Source organism: Brassica napus, chromosome C3, assembly GCF_020379485.1.
Source record: "Brassica napus cultivar Da-Ae chromosome C3, Da-Ae, whole genome shotgun sequence".
Lineage (NCBI taxonomy): Eukaryota > Viridiplantae > Streptophyta > Magnoliopsida > Brassicales > Brassicaceae > Brassica > Brassica napus.
In genome coordinates, this window is record NC_063446.1 from 73,759,333 (window position 1) to 73,777,012 (window position 17,680).

The 17,680-nt window shown below is 31.0% G+C and overlaps 1 protein-coding gene across 1 annotated transcript; it reads left to right on the forward strand.

Moving 5' to 3' along the window:
* Positions 1-1,292: 1,292 nt before the first annotated feature.
* Positions 1,293-2,042, forward strand: LOC125583390. Its single transcript, XM_048750241.1, has 2 exons — positions 1,293-1,907; positions 1,986-2,042. The coding sequence occupies exons 1-2, from the start codon at positions 1,293-1,295 to the stop codon at positions 2,040-2,042; spliced, it is 672 nt and encodes a 223-aa protein (XP_048606198.1).
* The last annotated feature ends 15,638 nt before the right edge of the window (positions 2,043-17,680 follow it).

A 17,680-nucleotide genomic window follows, 5' to 3' on the forward strand; every position in this document is an offset into this window, starting at 1 on the left:
AGCGTAGGGAAGAGGTCGCAAATACACAAGGCTGTGAAGAGCTTTTGTATTTGGGAAAGATGTATGGTTGTGCATCTGACTTCAAAGTGGCTCTCCTAAGGTATTCACTAAGAACAAGGTACGACATCAAATTGTACAAATCATGTGCTATGCAACTTGGTGCAAAGTGCTCTGATGTAGAGTCTAAGTGTCCTTGGAGAATATATTGCTCTTATGAAAGGAGAAGACATAAAATGCAGATTAAAGTTTATGTGAATAGCATACTTGCTTAAGATCAGGATACTCGAAGATGTTAAAGACATCTTCAATTGCTATGTTGTTTGAAGAAAGGCAAAGACTGAATTCGAAGCTCACAAGGACTGAGATGGCTGATGAGATAAAGAGAGAATATAATCTAATTGTCACAGAGGAACAATGTGGTAAAGCTAAGTCTAAACTTTATAGACAAAGAAAAGCAAGTCATGAAGCTCATTTTTCTCGTATTTGGGACTACCAAGCAGAGATTCTTCGCACAAATCCTTACTCGACGATGGAGATTGAAACTGTCCCAGGACCAGTTTTACAGAGCAAACAGAGGTTTGACCGTCTATACATGTGTTTCGCAGCTCAGAGAGAGACTTGGATTGAAACATGTAGGCCAATCATAGGTTTAGATGGGGCTTTTCTGAAATGGGATATCAAAGGACAGTTGTTGGCTGCGGACGAGATGGTGACAATAGGATTGTTCCAATAGCTTGGGCTGTGGTGGAAGTGGAGAACAACATCAATTTGGAGTGGTTTGTTAAACACTTGAAGGGAGACCTTGGACTACAAGATGGGGCTAAATTCACCATCATATCAAACAAACAAAAGGTTAGTAGTTAATGCTTAGAAGTATTTCGTTATGTTTTCATTGTTAGTGTAACTAAAATACTTAATGATATGCAGGGTTTGGTGAATGCTGTTAAAAATGAACTACCTGAAGCTGAACATCGTATGTGTGCAAGACACATTCTATCTAACTGGAAGAGAGATAGTAAGGATCCAGAGTTAGAGCGTATGTTCTGGATCATAGCACACTGTTACACCAAAGGAGAGTATGAGGATGCTTTAGAAGCACTTAAGAAGTACAACAAAGGTGCGCATGACACTCTTCTTCTCCAAAATCCTCCAACATGGTCTAGAGCATTCTTTAGACAAAGATCATGCTGCAATGACAACTTGAACAATCTCTGTGAGTCATTCAATAAAACCATAAGAGAAGCAAGGAAAAACCACTACTCGACATGTTAGAGGATATTAGGAGGCAGTGTATGGTCTGTAATGCGAAGAGGGCTATTATTGCTAGTAGACTGAAGACTAAGTTTACTAAGAGGGCACATACTGAGATTGAACTGACAAAGGAGAAGGCAAAAGATTGCAGAAGGTACTTAGCATGTGGAAATTTGCATGAGATTGATCATCATAGTGTTACATATAGTGTGGACATGAACTTGCGAACATGCGGCTGTATGAAATGGCAGGTGACAGGAATTCCTTGTATACATGCTGCATGTGTCATGATTGCAAAGAAGATTAGGTTTGATGATTATGTGGTTGATTACTACACAACAAGAAAGTGGCGGCAAACATATAGTCGAGGAATCAAACCTGTCCAAGGCATGAAGTTATGGTCTAGATTAGGTAGGATAGGAGTTCTGCCACCACCATTTGGAGTAGGAAATCGTGGAAGACCAAGTAATCATAATAGGAAGAAAGGTCTTAATGAATCTTCATCTTTGTCCAACAAGAACAAGTTAAGCAGGGACAAACGTATCATGACTTGCTCTAACTGTCGAGAAGAAGGTCATAACATACAAACTTGTGCTAATGAGAGGGTCGAGAATGCGCCCAAAATACCAAGAGGTCGACCAAGAAAAGAAATTTCGGTATGATGCTCATTGTTTAATTACTAATTAAAAGGACTCTGTTTCGATCAGTTTTAACCACTATGTTATATTTTGCAGAGAGATCTATCTCAAGCACAAGGACCATCTAAAGGACCATCTCAGCCCCAAGTGTGATTGTGTCTTTGTTTTATCTATTTCACGTGTGGTTGAACTTATTCGTGTGTTTGAACTTAGCTATGTTTTTCAGTGTTTTAACTCATCTACGGGTATCCATGTTTTAAACTTAATTCTTTTTACTTTTTTTTAATGTGTTAAATTTGACATTACTTTTTCGTATCTTTCACCACCCTTTCCACAAAGTAAAAATATGCGGTTGCGTCTCTGTGCAAAGACTACACGATGCATCAACTTGAGAGTTCTATCTTAACCCTCTCTCCCGTTGCCATACGTTCATGGACTGCAATACATGTGATGACAGAGAATTTAGGTATAGCTGCTGAGAACGAGAGCGGAAGACCATGGAACCTTTGCTGACCCAGAGCCGTGTTAAGTTCCATGTCTGATTCGAGTTAAAGACTGTTTTGAAACTATCCTTTGTTCCCTTCCACAGCCTCAAGTCAGTCTTTGTTAGTTAAAGTCATTAGTTCGCAGGCTCAGCATTTTGTTGTTCTAAATTAACCGTAAAGAGTTCATTCTCATGTTAACGGAGTTTTGCAGAGTGAGAAGAAAATGGCACAGATGAAGTGAGAAGATGCTGAATCCATGAGGGCGGATAATAAAGTCTTAGACGGAGGAGAAGACGTAGGATCTACTGGAGCTCAGGCGTCATGACATCATATTTACAGAAACTAAAAAAATATTGTGTTGATTAATTGATGTAGCTGCACATAATGACGAAACAAATAAGACAAATCAACAATGTTTTTGTCTTAAGATTCAATTTCTTGACTCACAAGAAACTAACTGTTGGTTTCAAATTATATGTTTAGTATCAGCCGAATAAAGACAAGTACGAGTTTGATGTGATCTTCTCGTCTTCGTTAAAGGCATATAAAGTCATTATATCCATATGAAAGTTACGCCATAGATTTTAGTTTTTCTTATTCCTCTGTTTTTAATTACTCAAAACTACGTAACTTTTACATTTTTAACAGACGTTAAGTGTTTTTTAATTAAAGTTAACAGTTGATTATTGTTAAGTTAAAATGGCTGAGTCTAACATAAGAACAAGATTAAAATGGCCAATATTCAAAAATTGGAGATTTAAATTGCTCATATATGAGTTGGAGCTTGTTTTAGCATTTTTTTTAAAGTTCAGAGTTATTTTGGTGATTTTCTCAATTATCAAGAGGATTCTTCCTCAAGTTTTCTTTCTCTCTCTATCTTCTTCCCTACACCTTTGCTCTTCCTCTGATCTTCTCCCCTTTCTGTTACAAATCACGATGAACCCTAATCTGGGTTTATCAAGAAGCTTCCTAAAAAAAATAGTATTCGAGAGGCAGTGAAACTTCTGATAGAGGCAGTGTCTTCAATTCAAAATTTTATTAGCTGCCTGCACATTTAACCGAACCGAGTGCCTAGGAAAAAAAAATGCAGACTGCGTGTGTTCTTGTTAATTGTTATTTATTTCTTCGATTGATTCAAAGATGTGTGTGATGTTTTGCTTGTAGAGAAACCGAAACTCAGGTTACAGAAACAGAACCTTTAATGCTCTGATCAGAAGTTGGCAGACTTGATTAATCTTTATAGAGTAAGGAGTAGGACGCAGTACTCTTTTGATATTTACTATTAACTCCTATAGTTTCAAGATTTATTATCTGACCCAAATAATTTCTCAGCAGTTAATAAAAACACCAACAGTGCTATTTATATAATTAATTTCCTCCTCAAAATATGGACAATAATAACATTTATGAACCTTAAACAAACCAAAATTAGATCTTTTAAGGGGGGGACATTGTGTAAAATAGGTAATTGTAGGCACAAAACAGTATTTAAAGAGATTATGGGGGGTTAAAATGTAAAATAATAACCACTATATAAGATTATAATCCCTAATAACCCGCTCGTATTTGAGATCAAAAGGGGACTTTAGACGATTTAATCCCAATCTTCTCCAATCCATAGAGCAAAGCTTCGTTCTCCGGAAGCCAGTGATTGATTCTTCACTCTCTTAATAGTCTTGTCTAGTTTCTTTAATGGTTGTGTCTCTTTTATAAAAACCTTTTACCATCTTATAAATAAGTAGGAAGACATGGTGTAGATCTCAACTATAGATGTATGTAGTCCAGCAGGTTCCTAGTGGGGACTATGAAATATGTAAAAAATATATATATAGCATTTATCTACTATTGGTTCTGATTCGTTCATATGAGTATGTGATGAAGTGCAGATGGTTGATGATATATAGAAAATGTAACTTTGCATGTGTGTGTGTTCCAACAGAGTTTGCATCGTTTGTATAGTATATTTTACCATGAAGCAGAAGACCAAGAACTTAAACGAATCTGCAGTTGCAAAAGACAAGCTTGTAAGTTTTGTTAAGGCTCTCCATCTTTGTCCTTCAAAGGGTAAGGCTTCTCTCAAGGAGGATGAACTTAGAGACATGAGTAATGGTGTTTCTTCTTCCGCGAGTAATCAAAAACTATTTGATATACGGGTGCATTAATTTAGTATGCCGTTCACCCCTGCTGGAACTTAGCACAATGTGTGATTTAGACTTTAAATGGATATAAATTTGTGTTTGTTCACACCCCTACTGGAACTTTTTCTTAGAGCTGCAAGGGAGCCAGGGCCTCCACCACAAAGTGGCTATTCCAGGTTTAGGCTTAGAGCTGAAAAGGAAGGAGGGCCTCCACAGAGTGTAATTCAACTGTTTTAGGCGCGGGATCACCCGGTTCCCTAACCATGATCTTCTGTGCATTGCCAAATCAAAGCAGCTTTGTAGTAAAATCCAGAATCATCATAAGTTTTGAAAGACTCAAACAACAGCAGGAAGATCCAGCAGAGAAGCCGGAAACTCGTCGTTTCCGATTACAAACGTCCTACCCAACTTCTCCCATCCTCTGCAACACACAAAACGGTAATTCAAATCCAAGAATGATGCCACAGTAATGTTCTCTGACAAAAACATACACAAACCACAATATCAAATTCCTCCAGGAAACACTTTAACTCTAAAAACAGATTCAAGAATAATGCGACAAGAGAATGTCTTTGTGGGTTGTTCTCTCTGAAGAATTCAAGTGAGAAGATTCTCAACTTTACCAAACAGAGTCTTCTTCTTAATCTTCTTCTCCTTCTCCATAATTGTTTATGATGGGTTCATGATTTTTTCTGAAGGACTCAGAATTGTTTCTAAAGGGTTTCAAATCGTAGTACAACCTTTTGCACAATTCTTCTCTATGTATGCTTCATTTTAACAGATTCGTTATATTTGCCAATCACAATATGTTTTAATAGTGTGGTTAGACATTTTTAAACAGCACCGAAGAGGTATATACAGCATTTACCAAAAACTTAATATTTTCGTAGGAATTAATCCACAAATATTGAGAATAATATGAAAATCACGTTTTAATGCATAGTTTTCATCGTCGTGCAGTGACATATAATGATGGTCAAAGATGTTTGACACCTTTATTGTCTACATTTCTTTAGAGGTAAAGATTTCATATTGGTTACTCCAGTGATTTAAGCACTATATGAAGTTTTATCATGAAAAAAATCAATATTTTCATATTGGTTAACCTACACATTTTGAAAAGCTCAATATTTTCGTATGGGTTAACACATAGATTTTGAAAAAAATTCAAAAATATGAAAATATTGTTTTAATGCATAGTTGCATCCTTCACTAACATATGATGAAGGTCAAAGAGGTTTGGAACCTTTGTTGTCTCTTTTTTTCTAGAGAATAGTAATTTTATAGTAGTTAGTCCACCAAATTAGGAGTATTATGAAGTTTTACTAAATTAATTGACAAAATATTAAAACGATGTCTATGTATCATGAAAGAGAGTTTAATATACATTAATACAAAAGTAGAAAATGTTTAAAAATTTTAAAACAACACTAAAGATCATAGGCTTCGGTATATAGAGCATTTACCGAAAAACTCAATATTTTCGTAGAGGTTATTAACACATAGATTTTGAGAAAAATTTAAAAATATGAAAATACTGTTTTAATGCATAGTTGCATCGATCACTAACATATGATGAAGGTCGAAGAGGTTTGAAACTTTTGTTTTCTCTGTTTTTCTCAAAAATAGTGATTTTATATTGGTTAGTCCACCAATTTAGGGAGTATTACGAAGTTTTACTAAATTAATTAACAAATATTTAAAATGATGTCCATGTACCATGAAAGATAGTTTTTAATATACTTTAAAAAAAATGTAGAATGTGTTTAGAAAATTTAAAACAACACTAAAGATCATAAGCTTCAGTATATAAAACATTTACCGAAAAAATCAATATTTTCGTAGGGGGGCTTAACACATAGATTTTGAAAAAAAATTCAAAAATATGAAAATACTGTTTTAGTGCATAGTTGCATCATTCACTAACATATGATAAAGGTCAAAGATTTTTGGAAACTTTGATGTCTTCGTTTTTTCTAGAGAATAACGATTTTATAGTTGTTAGTCCACCAATTTTGGAAGTATTATGAAGTTTTATTAAATTAATTGACAAAAATTTAAAACGAAGCCCATGTACCATGAAAGAGGGTTTAATATACATTAATACAAATGTAGAATGTGTTTAGAAATTTTAAATCAACACTAAAGATCGTAGGCTTCAGTATATAAAACATTTACTGAAAAACTCAATTTTTCTTAGGGGTTAACACATAGATTTTGAGAAAAATTAAAAAAAATATGAAAATACTGTTTTAATGCATAGTTGCATCATTCACTAACATATGATGAAGGTCACAGAGGTTTGAAACCTTTGTTGTTTACGTTTCTCTAAAGAATAGCGATTTTATAGGGGTTAGTCCACCAATTTAGGGAGTATTATGAAGTTTTACTAAATTAATTAACAAAAAATTAAAACGATGCTCATGTACCATGAAAGAGAATTTAATATACCTTAATACAAATGTAGAATGTGTTTAGAAATTTTAAAACAACACTAAAGATCATAGCCTTCAGTATATATAGCATTTACCGAAAAAATCAGTATTTCGTAGGGGTTGACACATAAATTTTGAGAAAAATTCAAAAATATGAAAATACTGTTTTAATGCGTAATTTCATCATTCACTAACATATGATGAAGGTCAATGAGGTTTGGAACTTTTGTTTTCTCTATTTCTCTAGAAAATAGTGATTTTAGAGCGGTTAATCCACCAATTTAGGGGGTATTACGAAGTTTTACTAAATTAATTGACAAAAAATTAAAATTATGCCCATGTACCATGAAATAGAGTTTAATATACATTAATACAAATGTAGAATGTGTTTAGAAATTTTAAAACAAAACTACAGATCATAGGCTTCTGTATATAGAGCATTTACCGAAAAATTCAATATTTTCGTAGGGGTTGTTAACACATAGATATTGAGAAAAATTTAAAAATATGAAAATACTGTTTTAATGCATAGTTGCATCTTTCACTAACATATGATGAAGGTCAAAGAGGTTTGAGACTTTTGTTGTCCCCGTTTTTCAAGAGAATAACGATTTTGTATTGGTTATTCCACAATTTTAGGGAGTATTATGAAATTTTACTAAATTAATTAACAAAAAATTAGAACGATGTCCATGTACCACTAAAGAGAGTTTAATATACATTAATACAAATGTAGAATGTGTTTATACATTTTAAAACAACACTAAAGATCATATGCTTCAGTATATAGAGCATTTACCAAAAAAATCAATATTTTCGTAGGGGGTTAGTTAACAAATAGATTTGTAGAAAAAATTCAAAAATATGAAAACACTGTTTTAGTGCATAGTTGCATCATTCACTAACATATGATGAATGTCAAAGAGGTTTGGAACCTTTGCTGTCTCCGTTTTGTTTTTGAAGAATAGTGATTTTATAGTGGTTAGTCTACCAATTTATAGACTATTATGAAGTTTTACCAAATTAATCGAAAAAAAATTAAAACGATGCACATGTACAATGAAAGAGATTTTAATGTATATTAATACAAATTTAGAATGTGTTTATAAATTTTAAAACAACACTAAAGATCATTGGCTTCAGTATATAGAGCATTTACCAAAAAATTCAATATTTTCGTAGGGGTTTAACACATAGATTTTGAGAAAAAATGAAAAATATGAAAACACTGTTTTAATGCATAGTTGCATCCTTCACTAACATATGATGAAGTTCAAAGAGGTTTGGAACCTTTGTTGTCTCCGTTTTTACTTTGGGAATAATGATTTTATAGTGGTTAGTCCACCAATTTAGGAAGTATTATAAAGTGTTACTAAATTAATTGACAAAAAATTAAAACGATGCTCATGTACCATAAAAGAGATTTTAATATACATTAATAAAAATTTAGAATGTGTTTAGAAATTTTAAAACAACACTAAAGATCATAGGCTTCAGTATATAGAGCATTTACCGAAAAAATCAATATTTTCGTAGGGGTTAACACATAGATTTTGAGAAAAATTCAAAAATATAAAAATACTGTTTTAATGTATTGTTGAATCATTCACTAACATATGATGAAGCTCAAAGAAGTTTGAAACTTTTGTTGTCTTCGTTTTTCTAAAGAATAACGATTTTATAGTGATTATTCCACCAATTTATGGAGTATTATGAAGTTTTACTAAATTAATTGACAAAAAATTAAAACGATGCTCATGTACCATGAAAGAGATTTTAATGTACATTAATACAAATGTAGAATGTTTTAGAAATTTTAAAACAACACTAAAGATCATATGCTTTAGTATATAGAGCATTTACCGAAAAAATCAACATTTTCGTAAGGTTAACACATAGATTTTGAGAAAAATTTAAAAGTATTAAATTTTTTTTTTTAATGCAAAGTTTCATCATTCACTAACATATGATGAAGGTCAAAAATGTTTGAAACTTTTGTTGTCCCCGTTTTTCTAAAGAATATTGATTTTATAGTGGTTACTCCACCAATTTATGGACTATTATGAAGTTTTATTAAATTAATTGACAAAAAAATTAAAATGATGCCCATGTACCATGAAAGAGAGTTTAATATACATTAATAGAAATGTAGAATGTGTTTAGAAATTTTAAAACAACACTAAAGATCGTAGTCTTCAGTATATAGAGCATTTACCAAAAAATTCAATATTTTCGTACGGGTTAACACATAAATTTTGAGAAAAATTCAAAAATATGAAAATACTATTTTAATGGATAGTTTCATCCTTCACTAACATACTAGATGATAACCCGCGTGCATGCGCGGAGTGAGTTGTTATAATTATGTTTTTTTATGAAATGATTTTAACATTTTGCAACACTCCAATCTTTGTTGATTATAAAATGATAAATACAAATGTTGGTATCCTAAATGTATCATCGTTATTGAAGAGTTAACGTAATACATCTCATTTTAATTATTTTTAAGACTTCATATGCACAAAAAGAAATTAAATTTTGCGGCTGACACAAATCACCAAAACTAAATAGGCAACATCGATTGTATAATGACGAAAGGGTATTAGGTTTTCTGCTCTCGATTTGTTTACTATTGACTCTCCATAAGTGATTTTATTTTTTACCTTTATATAATTGTGCTTTCGTTCTCGTTTTTGTTTTATTGATGTGAGTTAAGTTTCTTTTTTTAACTTTTTTATGAATTCAATGAATTACATAAGTGTCAATTAAAAAAAAATAGACATATGTAAAAATTAGTTTTACTCCAAATACATATCTAATAATCAAAATTTTGAAAAAAATCACCGGTAAACTATATTAATAGGTTAGTGTTCAAATCTAATATATCAAGCTATTATAGAATATAAGTGCAGACTCGAAATAAAAATGTTTGTCTAGTATATATTCACCAGCTCGGTCTAAAAATCATCTAATTAGAACAACAAAAAAAATTACTTATTTCACCAGTCCGAGTAATATCTAAATCTGAACGGAAAATATCTGAACCCGAATGGATATCCGAAGATAACCAAACATAAGTATACTTAACTCTACATTTCGAGTTTATATCTCTCATTTTATTCAAAATATTTATATTAATGATTCTTATTGATCAAAATTAGATAATATACATATAATACATATCATTTCCTACTCACTTAAAATACATATCAAGTTCTTATTTCTTGCATTAACAAAAGTTGCATCTAAAATTTTAAAACAACAGCTAAATTAGTGTCTTTCTATTTTTAAAGTTTTATAACCTATTAATAGTTTAATCTTTTAAAAATTAAAAAAACAGTTAAGTTAAAATATATTTTTAAAACAAAAAACTTAAACAATGAATAATTTATTTATTTTTTCTTCAAAATTTAAATATCCGAACCCGACACAAAATATCCAAACCCAAACATAAAATACTCGAAGTGTAGAAATACCCGAACGGGTTCTATACCTTTATACTGAAATATCCTATACAAATCCGAACGTGTATCCGAACGCCACCCCTATGATATATGATCATTTGTATCTTGCTTGAACAAAAAAAAAGAGTTAAACCATTGATCACAAATTTTTAATGTGGGACTTTTACCATTTTTAGTAATTTATAGTCGTTTTTAAAAATTCAAAATATAACATATAAGAAAACATCTAATTTTTTTTATTATATGCTTAATGTGATTTTTAATATATTTTAATAGTATAAAATTAAACAAAAAAAGAGAGAGGTTAGAATTTTTTTTATCAAATATGTATTATTCATTATCATTAATTGTCATATATACGTTAACCATAGTAGGTAATTCCGTATATTTTATTTAAGGAAAGAAAAAATATTCTTTTGTACACTATCAATTAATTTGATAGATAGTTTAATAAAAAGCATAGTATATGTTTGTATGGACCAACTTATTTTTCTAACAATTCTAAGAATCATTCTCGTGATGACACGTGGCTACGAAAACATGTTGAAAATACTCCAGGATTAATATATAGGGGATTATGAAGGTGAAAGAGGTTTGGAACCTTTGTTGTATCCGTTTTTCTAGAGAATAACGATTTTATAGTGGTTAATCCACCAATTTAGGGAGTATTATGAAGTTTTACTAAATTAATTGTAAAAAAATTAAAACGAACCACATGTACCCTGAAAGAGAGTTTAATATACATTAATATAAATTTAGATTGTGTTTAGAAATTTTAAAACAACACTAAAGATCATTTGCTTTAGTATATAGAGCATTTATCGAAAAGTTCAATATTTTCGTAGGGGTTAACTCATAGATTTTGAGAAAAATTTAACCTATGAAAATACTGTTTTTCTGCATAGTTGCATCCTTCACTAACCTATGATGAAGGTCAAAGAGGTTTGAAGCCTTTGTTGTCTCCGCTTTTCTAGAGAATAATAATTTTATAGTGGTTAGTCCACCAATTTATGGACTATTATGAAGTTTTACTAAATTAATTGACAAAAAATTAAAACGATGCACATATACCATGAAAGAGAGTTTAATATACATTAATACAAATGTAGAATGTGTTTAGAAATTTTAATACAACACTAAAGATCATAGGCTTCAGTATACAGAGCATTTACCGAAAAATTCAATATTTTCGTAGGGGTGTTAACACATAGATTTTGAGAAAAAATCAAAAATATAAAAATATTGTTTTAATGCATAGTTGCATCCTTCACTAACATATGATGAAGTTCAAAGAGGTTTGGAACTTTTGTTGTCTCCGCTTTTCTAAAGAATAACGATTTTATAGTGGTTACTTCACTAATTTAAGGAGTATTATGAAGTTTTACTAAATTAATTGACAAAAAATTAAAACGATGCTCATGTACCATGAAAAAGATTTTAATATTCATTAATACAAATGTAGAATGTGTTTAGAAATTTTAAAACAACACTAAAGATCATAGGCTTCAGTATATAGAGCATTTATCGAAAACTTCAATATTTTCGTAGGGGACACACATATTTTTAAAAAAATTCAAAAATATGAATTTTTCTGCAAAGTTGCATCCTTCACTAACATATGATGAAAGTCAGAGAGGTTTGGAACTTTTTTTGTCTCCGTTTTTCTAGAGAATAGTGATTTTATAGTGGTTAGTTCACCAATTTGTGGACTATTATGAAGTTTTATCAAATTAATTGACAAAAAATTAAAAAAATGCCCATGTACCATGAAAGAGAGTTTAATAAACATTAATACAAATTTAGAATGTGTTTAGAAATTTTAAAACAGCACTAAAGATCATTGGTTTTAGTATATAGACCATTTACCGAAAAATTCAATATTTTCGTAGGGGGTTGGTTGACACACAGATTTTGAGAAAAAAATCAAAAATATGAAAATATTGTTTTAATAGTGGTTACTCCACCAATTTAGGGAGTAATATTAAGTTTTACTAAATTAATTGACAAAAAATTAAAACGATGTTCATGTACCATGAAATAGATTTTAATGTACATTAATACAAACTTAGAATGTGTTTAAAAATTTTAAAACAACACTAAAGATCATAGGCTCCAGTATATAGAGCATTTAATGAAAAATCAATATTTTCGTAGGGGGTTAACTCATAGATTTTTAGAAAAATTCAAAAATATGAAAATATTTTTTTATGCATAGTTGAATCATTCAGTAACATATTATGAAGGTCAAAGAGGTTTGGAACCTTTGGTGTCTCTGTTTTTCTAGAGAATAACGATTTTATAAATGTTAGTCCACCAATTTAGGGAGTATTATGAAGTTTTACTAAATTAATTGACAAAAACTTAAAACGATGCACATGTACCATGAAATAAAGTTTAATATACATTAATACAAATTTAGAATGTGTTTAGAAATTTTAAAATATCACTAAAGATCATTGGCTTTAGTAAATAGAGCATTTACCGAAAAATTCAATATTTTGGTAGAGAAAATTTTAAAAATATGAAAATATTGTTTTTCTGCATAGTTTCATTTTGCACTAACGTATTATGAAGGTCAAAGAGGTTTTGAACCTTTGTTGTCTCCGTTTCTTTAGAGAATTGTGATTTTATAGTGGTTAGTCCACCAATTTAGGGACTATTATGAAGTTTTACTATATTAATTGACAAAAAAATTAAAACGATGTTCATGTACCATGAAAGAGAGTTTAATATACATTAATACAAATGTAGAATGTGTTTAGAAATTTTAAAACAACACTAAATATCATAGGCTTCAGTATATAGAACATTTACCGAAAAACTCAATATTTTCGTAGAAGTTAACACATAGATTTTGAGAAAAATTCAAAAATATGAAAATGCAGTTTTAGTGCATAGTTGCATCTTCCATTAACATATGATGAATGTCAAAGAGGTTTGGAACTTTTGTTGTCTCCGTTTCTCTAGAAAATAGCGATTTTATATTGGTTAGTCCACCAATTTAGAGAGTGTTATGAAGTTTTACTAAATTAATTGACAAAAAATTAAAACGATGTCCATGTACCATGAAATAGAGTTTAATATATATTAATACAAATGTAGAATGTGTTTAGAAATTTTAAGGCAACACTAAAGATCATAGGCTTCAGTATACAGAGCATTTACCGAAAAATTCAATATTTTCATAGGGGTTAACACAGAGATTTTGAGAAAAATTCAAAAAATATTAAAATACTGTTTTAATGCATAGTTGCATTTTGCACTAACATGTGATGAAGATTAAAGAGGTTTGAAACCTTTGTTGTCTCCATTTCTTTAGAGAATTGTGACTTTATAGTGGTTATTCCACCAATTTAGGGAGTATTATGAAGTTTTACTAAATTAATTGATAAAAAATTAAAACGATGTCCATCTACCATGAAAGAGACTTTAATATACATTAATACAAATGTAGAATGTGCTTAGAAAGTTTTTTAAAAAAAACATTAAAGATCGTAGGCTTCAAGTATATATAGCATTTACCGAAAGTCAATATTTTCGTATGGGTTAACACATAAATTTTGAGAAAAATAAAAAAATATGAAAATATGTTTTTATGCTTAGTTTCATCTTTCACTAAAATATGATGAAGGTCAAAGAGGTTTGGAACCTTTGTTGTCTCCGTTTCTCTTGAGAATAGCGATTTTATAGTGGTTAGTCCAACAATTTAGGGAGTATTATGAAGTTTTATTATATTAATTAACAAAAAAGTAAAATGATGTCCATGTTTCATGAAAGAGAGTTTAATATAAATTAATACAAATGTAGAATGTGTTTAGAAATTTTAAAACAACACTGATCATAGGCTTCAGTATATAGAACATTTACCGAAACACTCAATATTTTCGTAAGAGTTAACACTTAGATTTTAAAAAAAAATCAAAAATATGTAAATACAGTTTTGGTGCATAGTTTCATCCTTCATTAACATATGATGAAGTTCAAAGAGGTTTGGAACTTTTGTTGTCTCCGTTTTTCTAGAGAATAACGATTTTATAGTGGTTACTCTACCAATTTAGGGAGTATTATGAAGTTTTACTAAATTAATTGACAAAAAATTTAAATCGATGTTCATGTACTATGAAAGAGATTTTAATGTACATTAATACAAATGTAGAATATGTTTCTTTTATAATGTAGAGATTTTAATATACAAATGTAAAATGTAGAATGTGTTTAGAAATTTTAAAACAACACTAAAGATCATAGGCTCCAGTATATAGAGCATTTATCGAAAAATTCAATATTTTCGTAGGGTTAACTCATAGATTTTGAGAAAAAATCAAAAATATGAAAATACTTTTTTTTCTGCATAATAACAAATTTAAAGAAAAAAGTTTATATAGTTTATACATGCACTTCTGGTTTTTCGTTCAAATAATATCTATATATAACACAAAAAATAAGTTGCATATAAAGCTACTTTTTCTATACGACTATACTTAGATTCAAGATGATTAATTAATTATATATCTCTTTTTACCTTCTATGTATAACTTTTACTTTAGTTAGTTAAAAAAAGGTTTCGTTAAACTAGAGACTTGCTTATTTAAAACAACCATTTACCTTTCTCGACTTTGTTATCAGTTCATAGGTCAGAGACTACAAAACCAGCACAACATTGACTTCTTTTTTGCAATGACTAAAGGTTAATAATAACTTTTTTTTACCGTGAGAAACTGGTAAATTACTTCTTCGCGGTCAAAGAATCAAACAATAGTTATGTTTGATTCTTTTTTTGACATCAAACAATAGTTAAAGGTCTTTGTAATTAACTTCTTCACAGTCAAAGAAACATGGATTCTTGTTCTTTACATAAACCACAAACCTTTACATAAACAGAGATCTTGTTCTGTTCGTTAAAAAAAAAGATCTTGTATCCTTTGAATGAGCTACCATAAACATCTGAACACAAAACTACAATAACAGCTAGCAAAACAAAACAGCTACGAAGAACTTTGGTTGTGTTAGGTACCCCCAATCCAGCAGCAGCAGCCTCAAGAGTAACGTGATCACAACCCCATTCTCCATTCCTATGTTCCCATAATAAGATAGAGCCTGTGTACACCATCGGAACATAACCTTCCTCCTGGCTGCATCTCTCGACTATACACAACCTGAAACAATATAGCAAATGTCAGGTTATATTATGCGTACCAAACACATAAAACAAAGCACATAATGTTTAAAAAGATTTCAGAAAACAGAGAGGGAAAGAAGCTGTTGCCGAACTGATTCAGAGAAACTCATATTATTAACTCACGCAAGTGTGAAAAAAGTAAATGGAACATCAAGATCTCTAACCATCTCAACGACCGGACTCTGTTCTATTTGTTTTCACACTATGCAAGTTAAAAACATAAGCTTTCCATCGTCAATCAAGTAACAAAATCTTTCCCTATCAAAAACACTTGAAATACGAGAGAGGGGGGAAATCCTTTAATTGTCTAGATTGATACCGAGACTTTAGTGGGTCATAAAATGTGAAGCAAAATAAACTCACCATCTCCTACGAACAAAAGTAATCAAACTAATGACCGGACAGTATCATCTATTTGTTTCCACACTTATGAGTTCACATAAGTTTCCATATCAATCTGAGCAATCTAGAATTTTCCCCCAAAAAAGCTTTGACATAGAAAAAAAAAACATTTGAAAATCCGTTTCAGAGAAGAAGACGTGGTGAAAACAAGTTGGACTGAGAAAAGGAACTGGAAACCTGATTTACGGTATGGAGGAGATCGAGTTGGGACGGAGATCCGAAGGTGCTGCTGGTTATTATGGCGTACGAGGTTGTTGTCAAAGGACTCCGGAGGTAAATAAGACAATTTAACTGTCTCCAGGGATGCCAAAGATGGAAAGAGACAAGTTTGTGTGGTTTTGTCTGAAAGAAACAAAGATTGGCAGAGAAACAGACAAGTTTGTGTGGGTTTGTCGGAAGAAACAGAGAAACAGACAAGTTTGTGTGGGTTTTGTCTGAAGAAACAAAGATTCGCAGAGAAACAGACAAGTTTGTTTGGGTTTTGTCTGAATAAGGAAAGATTCGCAGAGAAACAGAGAAGTTTGTGTGGTTTTTTTCGAAGAAGGAAAGATTCGCAGAAAAACAGAGAAGTTTGTGTGGTTTTTTCCGAAGAAGGAAAGATTCGTAGAGAAACATATTCAATCTTATGTTTCAAAACAATAACAAAAGAAAGGATATATAGAGAGAGAGAGAGATTTGATTTCTAACGGATATATTATGAGATTTAATTTCTAACGGATCAATTATGAGATTTATTGCTAACGGATCTATTTCCTTTTTTCCCCTTTCCAATTTCCCTTTTTATTTACTTTCGAATTTCCTTTTTCTTCTAATGTATTTATTACGATCAAGATTTGATCGGCAAAATTTAAATTAGGTGTGGGCATTCGGATCCTCGAGTCGGGTTCGGGCAGATCTTGTCGGATCCAGTTTCTTTGGCCCTTAGATATTTAGACCCAATAGGGTATTAGAATTTATAGGTTCGGGTTCGGTTCGGTCCTGTCGGATCTGAGATCGGTTCGGATCTTAGATAGTTGGACCCAATAGGATAATTAGAGTTTGTCGGTTTGGATTCGGTCCGGTTTCGGGTCGAGTTTGATTCGAGTCATATCGGGTCCAGTCCAAAAAAATATCAAAGCACACAAAAATACTTAAAAATATTTAAATACTTGAAAAATATGAGAAATTTTATCTAAAATTTAACCCAAAAACATGAAAAATATCCAAAATTTTATCTGATAATCAGAATTATATTTTTAAAAATCTAAATTTTTATCTGAAACCCAAAACCATACCTGAAAATTTAAATCTGAAACTTAAAAAAATATCCATAATACCAAAAATATATTAAAACACCCATATATATCTAATATATACTAGAAATTTCGGGTTTTCGGATATTTCACTCGAGTCTCAGATTGACCCGCGGGTCCTTCACAACAACAACTTCCTTCCCCATTAGAGCTACTTCTCTTCGCATCTTCTTCGCCTTTGTTAATGTTTCAACCTTCTACGCCAGCATCTAAGACACACACTGACCAAATCTTTAAGGCCTTACTACCACATAACATTATATTTAAAGGCTGTGAACGCAACCTCAATAGCTTCATCCTTGTCTCTCATGCTTTGATCTTTCTCATGAGCAGCTTTTCTCAATGTTATGACCTCTTTCTGCAGCAAATCGTATAAAACACCAGTTACACTATCAT